This window comes from Sinocyclocheilus anshuiensis, unplaced genomic scaffold (genome assembly GCF_001515605.1).
Source record: "Sinocyclocheilus anshuiensis isolate Anshui unplaced genomic scaffold, SAMN03320099.WGS_v1.1 scaffold7, whole genome shotgun sequence".
NCBI classification, from domain to species: domain Eukaryota; kingdom Metazoa; phylum Chordata; class Actinopteri; order Cypriniformes; family Cyprinidae; genus Sinocyclocheilus; species Sinocyclocheilus anshuiensis.
Genome location: NW_015549582.1, coordinates 130615 through 142639, shown reverse-complemented (window position 1 = coordinate 142639; position 12025 = coordinate 130615). Strand labels below are relative to the sequence as shown.

Sequence of the window (12025 nt, the reverse complement as noted above, 5' to 3'; positions counted from 1 at the left end):
GTCCCTCCAAGCGAGATCCCAATTCGTCGGTCATCCGACGTGACGTCGAGAGTGACCGGCTGAAAGGGAACCAACATTACACATTAGCTAACATTAAAAAAGTGAAATCACAATCAACCACCCCTTTAATATTGCCAATGTTCTTCTTATCACCAACAGTTATGCTGCTTAATATTTTTGTGGAAACCGTGATGCATTTTTTTTTGTCACTTTCTCTGAATTTATTGTGTCTTTGCTGAATAAAAATATTTCTTTCTTTCCTTCTTTGTTTCTTTTTAATGTTCCCCCGCATGTTATGCGGGAAAGAATCAAGTATTTTAGCATTAAAAACTCGAAACACTTCAGCTGTAACAAATAGATTTTCTCAGAGTTATTAAGTTACCTGTGGAACCGATCAGTATATGATCAGCCATATGACTAAACGCAATAAATTGCCTCCATTTCCCGTATATCTTTAGATAGCGATAGTGTTGACTGGAGAGGAAAAATCTGTATTATGCCATAGCTCAGGGATAATTTTTGTGTTTAATGTGATTTATTGCTTCAGAAATTGATTTTTGTTCTATCTGATGTCCTTTCAGAGGCACCAATCAAAAGTGTATGCCCTTGTCTTTTTCACAGCGATTAGTTTCACACAGCTATTCAAGCATTTTTATTATCCACCAGCACTGCTCAAAGGAGACTGAAAATTTCAGCTCTGCGACTCATGAGTGCGTTTGTAGGAATTTGTACCCAATGCTTATTATGAAGGCTTTAACTTTTTCTCCTCCACTTACTTCACAGAGTGTTGGCTGATATACCAGTATTTATACATCAGACTGTGAGCAGGGATAGTTTAAGGGGGAGGATATGGACCACTCACAGAAAAATTATTTGAAGTAATCGCAATGCTCAAGATGGCAGATTATGGAATGATCTAGTTTCTGAATCTGAATATAGATCTAAATCTAATTCGAAATACATATTTCATATACACTACCATTCAAAAGTTTGGGGTCAGTAAGATTATTTTAATTTTTTCGAATTAATACTTATTCAGTGAGGATGCAATAAATCACACAAAAGTAACAAATAAATAAATGTATTATGTTACAAAAGAATTCTATTCCAAATAAATATCCTGTAAAGTATATGTTCATCAAAATATTATGGAAAAAAGTTTCACAGTTTCCACAAAAATATTAAGCAGCACATCTGTTCAACATCGCTTCTCAAGAAACATTTCTTATTATCAAATCAGCATATTAGAATTATTTCTGAAGGATCATGTTCCACTGAAGACTGGAGAAATGATGCTGGAAATTCAGTTTTGCCATCACAGGAGTAAATTGCATTTTATATTATATTGAAAATTGAAAACAGTTATTTTAAACTGTAGTAATATCTCTTTTTTTGTTTTGTTTTTTTATTTTAAATGCAAACTTTGTGAGCGTAAGAGACTTCTTTAAAAAAACTCAAACATTTTGAACGCTAGTGTATGTTTTTATAATATAAAAATAGTTTATATATTTAAAAAAAAAATGTTTTCAAACCTATATTTCAAGTTAAACCTTTTTATATCATAAATTATGAATTAATAAATGGTAGGTCACACTTTATTTTAAGGTCCAATTCTTGCTAGAGCAAGTTTATGCACTTTAAAAAACACTCCTGTTATAATCAGTGAACCTGTCTACACTTTATGATGAATAAATCTCTTATACTTACGTCGTAGTGCATCTGCACTTTGTTGTTTATGATGAGAGAATTGAACTGAACAACAAAACTCTGGTGTTTCAGAGATGACTCATTTGAACGCCTCTGATTGACCATTGCATTCATAAACTCAGGATCAACAGAATCGTGTGTGATTGGTTATAATGCACAACACTGTAAAAACGTGGAAAATAAATATGATGGAACAAATAAGCCCTAATATTAATTAGATTAATTAGGATAGTATTACTAGCCTAATAATAATAATAATCAATGTCTTGCTATCGTCAAAGGCATCAGCCACAGGCGATATCTCTGACTATCGTAGATTCACAATGCTATCATCTATCGGCACAACCCTAATACGAAGGTCAAATTATCTTAAAGGTTAATAAGACACTTACTGACTTTGATACATAGTATTGGGGATTTCTATTTTTTAAATGTTAAGTGTTATATTCTCTGTTTCACTGAAATGATTTTCTGTAGCAGCTCTAAATCAGTGTCATGTTTATCTGGCCCTGAAATCTCACAGGAATGATTGTTTGAAGCACAGATGGCGGGGAAAGCGACGTGCCTTCCTCTAGACACCAGCTACTTTTGCTCAAATGGCTCTCCTCGCCACATCTCTCGCAGTCTTTCATATATCTCATCCAATTAAGTCCACAAGCGTATAACCTCCCAGACATGTACATCTCATCTTGCTGTTTCTTATTTGATTTCCTGTCTGATATAAAAGAAAAGGGGGCGGGGTCTATTACATCATCTTGTTTGCAACAATTCATCCAAATAAGAATTTCTGACCTGCAACCATTCCTGGTTTTTCTGTCTGCTCTGCTGGGAACATCAGTGGATGTAGGCTACAAATAAGTCAGCGCAGAGGGGGATGTGAACAGCACCTCAAACACATCCACATGCCCTGAAGAGACAGCAGTCCCCAACTGGCCAGAGATTGACGTCTCGATGTCAGGCAGCCCTGACTAATTTATTCCAGAGGAGCTGTAGAAGGGAAAAAAGCTGAGTTATTGAGATACAATAACTCTACTGGTTAATTAGAGTGTATTTGAACAGTCAAGCCGGCTTCTGGAGTCTGGAGGGGGCTTGTTTCAGATGGAGGGGTGCAGGAGTTTTCTATTCGTAGTCATTTTCACTGATTCACATATTATGTTGAAGGTCAGGTTAAGTCATCAGGATCCTCTTGTTTGGCTTTCAGTGGGACAAGATAAAATTCTTAAAATTTTTACGTTCTTCATTTTTACATTTTCTGAAGAAATGTGTGTGCCGTTTTCACAGACAACACTCACAATGCTATGCTGAAACTGGTCAGACAAGTTTCCCAGTATATATTTAAAAATAATAATAATGTTTATACACATTATACATATAGGTGTATAACTTTATATTATATTATTTATCATTTATTATTTATTTTATAGTAAATGTTTTCTAAAGACTGGTCAGAAATCAAGATTAATTGGCTGTATTTTTGACTATACCAATAGTATTTAACAGTAAGAGAATACTGTTAAATATAAACGATGATATAAATAGATTTAAAGTTTAAAATTTAAATAGTTTTGTTTTGTTTTGTTCATACTGTCTGTCTGATCACTTAGAAAATCACAAACAGACCTATTATTCTGTTAGTATCACAGATGGTGTTTGATGAGTTATGTGTCAAATTGTGGGTGGAAAATATAAAAATTAAGAGGAATAGCAAGCACCACTAATTAGTGTGCAATGATAAGACCGTGTAATCTGAGGACAGCCCAAATATTTGGATTAAATATTTGATTTTTTTCACATTATATATTCCTCTACCTTAGGGTTTATAATGCAATGTTAGCGATTGGCCACTCAGTTGTCAGTGGATGTACTTTCAGGATCAGTTTCTGGATTTTGCTTTCAGCTGCCCTAAAGTTATTAGATTATTAGATGAGTCTGTCTTAATAACCGGTCGGGTTCCTTAAGGTTTTATATAATCAATTCTGTCTAATTACCGTCTCGCACATTCCTCATATTCCGCCTAGTAAATTATAATAACAAGTAATAACAAGTTCTAACAAGCTGGCACATACTGTAGCGAGTCTCCTATCATTTTCATGTGATTCTCTGAGGGACCTGGAAAGCCTGGAAAGTCTCATACGTATGTTTCATTTGTTTAGATGTGAGTGAGTAAGTGGGGTTTTATGTACAGTGTGGGTATAAGTGACGCCCCCTGTTTTTGCTGATGATGATAGATTGTACACACCACAGCAGTCCAGAAAGACTATGGTGTCACTAGTTCATTACTTATATTGTAGGTGTGAGCATATTTTGGGGTGGCAAGGACAAACCAACCAACATTGCTGGAATGATACACCGACCAGTCCCCCTATAAAAGTGTAAATGTGCTGAACGAAATGTTATTACAATGAGAAGATTTACTGAGCTGTTGAGTAACACACAAGCCTTTGCTCACTGGTTTAACTAGGTTGCTTCATTTACTTGTCATAATGGAACACCAAGTGCTCAACTCCAACCGCTGAGAGGAGAACACTCTGTGCTAATATTTGGAAGTTTTGATTCTGTCAAATAGTGTTACTTGGTTTATCACGGTGAGGGTCATTCTGGCAAAGTATTTATAGGAAAAGTACACCTCAAAATTAAAATGTTGTCATTTACCCTTATGTCATACCAAAAACTGTTCGACTGACTTTCTGTGGAACACAAAGCGAAATTTTGAAGAATGGTCTCAAAGGAATAGAGACTGTAGTTTGAAAGCTAATGAAAGGATGCAAAACCATCATAAAAGTATCATAAAAGTTGCTTGTTTGCATCTTCTGAAGTCATATGATAGCAATTGAATGAGTCCAATTGATTTGTGAATGATTCATTCAGACTGCTTTTGTGAACTCAATCAACTGATTAATTGAAAAGCTATGAATAAGGTGTTCACAACTTGAAAGATTCTTGCTACTTCTATCATGAATTTTGATCTGTTCCTCACATGAAGTTACTAAGTTTGCAATGTAAAGGAAGTAGCAACAGATCTTTTCTTCTGTATTGTGATGCACATCCAAGTGAAACTTGAAAAGTGAAAAATGTAGGACAGGGACACGGTTATATCATATGAATCGGTTGTTGATTGGATGGAAACAGATCTGAATGTGAGCCTACAGTTGACTGTAAGAAAGGGTTTTGAGGACAAAATATGTCATTTGACCAGAAGATCAACTTAAAAATTACAAGCTCAAAAATTCTAATATGTATGGATGAATAGTTCACAATGCATTTAGAAAATAGTTAGGGTGAATTTCCATTTCATGCAGACTTCAGTTTGTATTGGAATATGGCACACAAATCAGATCATTTTTATGATAATTTTATTGTGATGTTTTGTCATATTTCCCTTTTCTTATATTTAAAAAGTGGCCAGGATATTTTTTTTTAATTCACCTTTCGTGTTCCACTGAAGAAAGTCATGCAGGTTTGGAAAGACATGAGGGTGAATAAATGATGACAGAATTTTCTAATATTTCAAATGGTGAAAATGGGAGTCTGGATGAGGAGAGGTGTGAAGTAAGCTTGTTTAGGGTTAGATTGAGTGAGAAGAGAACAGATGGTTCGTTCTAACACCTCTCTGGTTTTTAGAGAGCCCAAAGGAGCTGGTGTGAGTGGATGTAAGTTTATTGCCGTGCTTTGAGAGCTCATCGCTGCAACTTTTTGAAACCTTTCAATTCTGTGTACGAGCTGAATTTCAAGCATAACCCTCTGTGTTCTTGTTATTGATCTATCTGTGCAATTATCATCAATGTAAGGCTTTTCTGACTACAGAGATCTGTTGTTAAAGCAAGCACAGTTTATCAGGTAATCTAGATGTCAGCTGGGATGGGTGCATTGAAACCACTGACGAAAAAAAAAAAGATTATTTCGACAGAAGTGTCCATTTCCTTTGTGAAAATCTCGGTGTGTTAGAAGTAATAGATTTTCCAATGGGTGTAAGAGTCTGTGTTTCCCTCTTTTCTTCTCTCTCTCAGATCTACTTGCGTTTCCTAGACTACGAGATGCAGAACTCCAACGAGTGTAAACGTAATTTTGTGGCGGTATACGACGGCAGCAGCTCGGTGGAAGACCTGAGGAATAAATACTGCAGCACGGTGGCCAACGACATCATGCTGGTGTCCACGCTGGGTGTGGTCCGCATGTTGGCCGACGAGGGCAGCCGAAAGAGCCACTTCCGGATACTCTTCACTACCTTCCAAGAGCGTAAGTCATAACACACAGCTCTCCTATCCAACCCTCATGTGTGTTTATAATGTATTTATTATTTTGTTAGTCATTTACACCATGTGAATCTCGTGAAAAAATGTCTGGGTCAATGACAAGAAAATAAGAAATTGCACTGCCATTCAAAAGTTTGAGGTGGGTATCATTTTTTAAAGGGGTCCTATTATGCTTTTTCACTTTTTTTACTTTAGTTAGTCTGTAATGTTGCTGTTTGAGCATAAGCATTTTGTATTTCAGAAGGTGGGCTTTCATTTGATATAGGAACTATTCGAGCCATTCGTGTCAGACTGGGGAGAGAGGTGTTGTAATAATGTAAAATATGTGAAAAATAATGTGTTTTTTAATGTGTATGAGAGCCTGTTCTAGTACACACCCAAAACAAAATCAAGACTGTAAAAGAGCGTAATAGGACCCCTTTAAATGTTTTTGAAAGACGTCTCTCATGCTCACTAGGTTGCATTTATTTAATCAAAATATTTCAGCAATTTTGTGAAATTTTACGACTGTTGGAATGAAAATAACTGTTTACATTTTAAAATGTAATTTATTCCTGTGATGGCAAAGCTGAATTTACTCCTTCAGTGTAGCATGATCCTTCAGAAATCATTCTAATATATTGATTTGGTGTTCTAGAAAAATTTCTTATTTTTTGCAATGTTAAAAACTGTTTTTGCTACTTAACATTTTTTGGAAACCATGATAATTTTTTTCAGGATTCTTTGATGGATAGAAAGTTCATAAGAATAGGTAAATAGAAATCAGTTGTAACATTATAAATGTCTTTACAGTCCCTTTTGATCAATTTAATGCATCTTTAAATAAAATTAAAAACAAACAAACAAAAATTTAATAAAAAAATCTTAGCCCAAATATCATAGTTTCCACAAAAGTATTAAGCAGCACCAATATTTTCAACATTGTCATATAATAAAAAGAAATGTTTCCAAACCAGCATGTTATAATGATGTATGTGATATATGATATTATTATTATGAGATATATACATAATGAAACTGCAATAATGGCTGCTGAAAATTCACCTTTGCCATCACAAGAATAGAAAGCAATTTTTTAAATGGTAATAATATTTCACAATATTTACTGTATTTTTTATCAAATAAATGCAGCCTTGGTGAGCATTTTCAAAAACAGTAAATTATATATATATATATAATTCTTATTTCAACCCTTTGGTTTTAGGTTGAAATAAGACATAGACATTTTTTGACAACTTTCATAAAGCCCATCTCACCTCACAGCAAGGTTGGGTTTACACCCTTGTGTTCGTGTTTGTACAAAATTTGACAAGCACTGACATCTTACACTTCAGCACTCATTCCCTGTTTTATGAACACTCACTTATAAAACACACTCTCACTCTCATTTTCACCAGCACATTCATGCCTGACAGAACACTAAACCGAGCAGGACTTGGAAAATGAAAACAGCTCATCCATGTGTCCATTAAAGGTACACAGGGCCATCTATTTAGCTGTTCACATCATGCCAGTGATTTGAGCCACAATCACACCATAAATGTTTGCTAAACCTTACTGAATAGACCAATAAACTGTTTATGCAGGTTAGGAGCTGGCTGACTCACACAGCCATGTTGTTCATCAATAGAAATGGAAGTTTAAAGGGATATTTCACCCAAAAATGAAAATTCTGTCATCATTTACTCACCCTCAGGTTTTTTTTTTTCTTCTGCAGAAAACAAAATAATATATTTCCAAGAAAGTTGATAACTAAACCATTTTGGTGAGTTTTATTATAAACACAAAAAACACTGTGATATTTCTTAAATTATCTTCTTTTGTGTCCCACGGAAGAAAAAAATCATACATGTTTGGAATGACATGAGGGTGAGTAAATGATGACAGAATTTCCATTTTGCGGTGAACTATTCCTTTAATCTTTATTATTTTCGAAATAGGTGTTTATAGTATTTATCATATTTAGTGAACCTATTTAGTAAATTAATTTAGTGAATCATATTTAGTAAGGTCAAGTTTTAGTTGACTAAAAGTCGGGGAATTTTAGTCTAGTTTTAGTCAATTAAAACATTTTAGTCATGCTGCGTAATGGTTAAACAAATAATCACAATAATTTACCTCAAAATTATAGCAACAACAAAAAATACTTTGCATTACGTACAGAGGTTACGTAAGTGCATTTATTCAGCAACCTCAATCACAAACAGATCCACATTTGGATTTGGATTTATTACAGTGTGAAGTAACATGGACTCTCTATATATGTTTGTCAATGTTTTCAAATCATCAACGTTTTTTAAGAGAGAGCATGTGCGAATGGTTGCCAGGTTGCAAAGATAAAGTAAAACACAGGGCAGAAAATGTCCTTTTTAAGGGACAGTTTACTAAAAAAATGAACATTTTTGAGTATTTTTGGAGTATGGGTATTTTTATTTCATACTATGGATGTCAATAGCTACCGTCAACTGTTTATTTACCAACATTCTTCAAAATATCTTCTTTTGTACTCAACCGAAGAAAGAAACTCATACAGGTTTGGAACAACATGAGGGTGAGGAAATGATGACAGAATTTTCATTTTTGCATGAACTACTGTATACCTTTAAGACAGAAGCTCGTAGGGGGATTTAAACTCTGGACATCTGGCAACCCCAAGCATGAAAACTCGTGGAGGTCTAGAGTATTTTCTCCTCATTTTGTTATAGAAAATATGGAGAAATATTATCAGAGTTAGTGTTTATTGATGTCAGTGTTGTCTCATCTTCGTCTCATCTTAGTCATGGAAAAAAAGGTTTTTGTTAACAAAATTAACTCTATTTCGAGATGAGACACAAACTATTTGTTATTTAATTAGTACAGGAACATTACTCTGTAGCATGGTAAAATCGATTGCATACCTTCCCATGTCGAATATAAAGATCACTTCCCCTGTTTCCTCTGCTAAATAGCCTTTATAAAAACATACAGGCTACAGGCGAGACCACAGATGCACAGAATTAGAAGATTATTCATTTAAGGGATGAGCTGTTTCTGCAGGGACGGAGCAGTTTCTAGGAAGCATGGGGTCTGTGTGGTGCCCCGCCACCCGGGTGTCTTTGATTGGGTGGTCCTGCACAATCGGGGTCGCATCTCTCCGGGTGGCAACACTAGCAGAGACAGACACTATAAAACGTAATGAGGGAGGAGAGAAAGTAAAAAGAAGGAACGTGAAGGATGGGTGCTCTAAAAGAGGATGAAGTATTGTGAGAAAGCAGGGACAGGAGAGGAACAATAAAGACTGAGTGTCTGGCTATGAGAGGAAGTGCTGAGAGAGAGAGAGAGAGAGAGAGAGAGAGAGAGAGAGAGAGAAAGTGGGTATAGGGTGATAAAATGGGGGTTTAATGTTTGACTTGTAGCACACTCATCATTAGTGCGCACTGCCAGCATCAAACACCTTTCTTTGTAATGGTCCCACCGTCGTTCCTGTGACGTCCCGTCGCCATTCGTCTTGTCCCAGTGGCCCCTAAAAACGACCCCAGCCTAATCACACCTCAGTACCGCTGATGGGTAAACGATTAAAAGGAAATGATGCCACCATCCTCATTGTGCACGGCAAAATCAGCTGCCATATATATAGTTTGTATCACAAACAAAAACTGTGTCCATCTTCATTTCAGGCTGCAAAGCAACAAAATGTGATTATTGTAAAGGGGGATGATTCATTTCTATACCCACTGTATGTTATACAGTAACAGTAGCAGTTTTTATGTTTTAATAAAATGTATTAAATATATTTTAATATTTGAAATGTTTAGAAATATATATTGTTTTTAGAATCACAATATTTTTTTCTCACACAATATAGATCTAATTTTTAATACATGTAAAATATATGGCTTTCTTTATTTATTACAAGGCAGTCATCATATCTGAGGGTCCTTGGTTTCGAAAAGTTTGAAAACCCCTGGCGTCAGGAATAGTAAATGAGCAATTTTGTGCCCAATTCCAGACTACAGCATAGCAGCACAGCTTCCACTTTCTCTGACTGATTGCTGGGCTTTAATGGACATTAGTGTGCGTTTAAAGAGAGCGACGGATATCCTGAAGCATGCGGGAGAAGAATGGTTGAGGGAGTGAGTCTGTGGTTTGGTGCTGAGGCCCTTGAGGGTGCAGAAAACACAAAATACTCTTTCTGAGACAGAAAGAGGCAGCTGCACGCCTGCGTCAGTCTCGTGAATGGCGATAGGTGGATTTGTGTAGGAGCCCAGTGTCCTTTGTGCAGCCCTATCCAGTAAATGAACACAGGATGTGCGGTTGCCCGGGTAACACCCCTGCATAACTTGTTCAGGCACTTACTTATGCACTCCCTCCCTCTCTCTATCTCTCTCTCTCACTCACTGGATTTCTCCCTCTGGTTTGCTTGACTCAGCAGCTGAATGGGGGAAGCCACCATCCTCTGAAAAAGGTCTTGCCCAATACCTTTAAATAAATCAAACTGTTCGCTCTACTACAAAAGCATATTATGTTTTCAGATGCATGATTAAATGGATTCAAATCAAAATTCATTCACACACTGCACAAACAAGCAAAAAAAAAAAAGATTTTACTTTTTTCTTGTCTTGTGTTCCATTACAATTTTATACAATTCTTAAATCAAGTTACATTTATTTGATAAGAAAAAATACTTCATTACTTTAAAATTGAAACATATAAAAATTAAATTAGTTTGATTAAAATAAGAAAAAAATCTTTTGTTTTCCTGATTTAAAAAATATATATATTCAAAGGCAAAACAAAATTGTTTCTTACCTCAGTGACAGATATCTTTTTCTTGTTTTAAGCCTAAACTTACTTAATTTTGAATATAAATATATATTAAAAATATAACAAAATTAAGTTTATCTTTAAAATAATTGTCATTGGGGTAAGAAATACAGGAAAAAATATTTTTTTATTGTTTTAAGCATAAGCTAACTTCATTTTTATACATTTTAAATTTTGAACAAGACTTGACTTTTACATTGTTTTACTTCTTAAGTAATTGCATCTTGATTTAAGAATGTTTAGATATTTGTACTGGAAAACAAGACAAAAAGTACTGAATCAAAACATTTTGCTGTGCATTTCGTGTCCAATGGCTGATTTTCATGATGTGGTTTGTCCATATTTTTACATATATTACTAATTAAACCAAAAAGTGTTTTAATCTTTTAATATCAGGACTTTTATTTTTAGAAAGTGATAACTTGTCCACATTGGTGGGTTTTTTTTCTTCTTCTTCTTTTTCTTGTAAAAGTTGTTTAATTAATGCACTGGTTAATGTGCAAATGGCTACTTTTATGGTAATACTTTTACATTAAGATTTAATTTGTTAACATTTTTGTTAACTAAAATAGTTAACATGAACTAACAATGAACATAACATCTACAGCATTTATTAATCTGACTAATTGTAACGAATCATCCACTGAAGGTGAGTTGAAGGGAGAACCCAAGTGCAGTTTTATTTACAGTGATCCAAACATCCAAACATAATCCAAACAGACGAAGACTAGAAACAATAATCCGTGACTTGACTTGACTTGACATGAACAGACTTGACTTGACTTGACTAGGCATGAACAGACTTGACGAGGTATGAACAGACTTGACTTGGCATGAACAGACTAGACTCACCGACAGCGGGTTACAACTTCAATACACGACGAAAGACAATGGCAACATGAGGGCTACTTATAGCAGACAAGAGGGTCACATGACAAGAACAAACCTATGGGAAACAAGACGCATGACTAGGACAACCAATCAGAACATGACACAATGAACAAGAGAACCAATGGCATGAATACATGAGGGCAAGGGAAGCATGACACAAACAGGGTGAAACAATTACAAAATAAAAGACATGAAAACATGAACATGAACCAAAACCCAAACACCACATTACATTACCCCCCCCTCTAAGGGCGGCTCCAGACGCCCAAACAAATACAAACAAAACCCAACAAGTCCAGGAGGGTGGTGGAGTGGAGGCGGAACTGGGGGAGGGATGGAGGGCCAGGCCCATGAAGCGGAACAGGCAGAGC

At 35.4% G+C, this 12025-nt stretch overlaps 1 protein-coding gene across 1 annotated transcript in view; it reads left to right on the top strand.

Annotated features, from left to right (window-relative positions):
- LOC107657816 (neuropilin and tolloid-like protein 1) overlaps positions 1 to 12025 on the top strand; it is a 113950-nt gene that overhangs the window by 89959 nt on the left and 11966 nt on the right. Inside the window, exon 7 of the mRNA XM_016446065.1 lies at positions 5715 to 5943. Coding sequence (XP_016301551.1) covers positions 5715 to 5943 — 229 coding nt within the window. The remainder of the gene's footprint in view (positions 1 to 5714; positions 5944 to 12025) is intronic.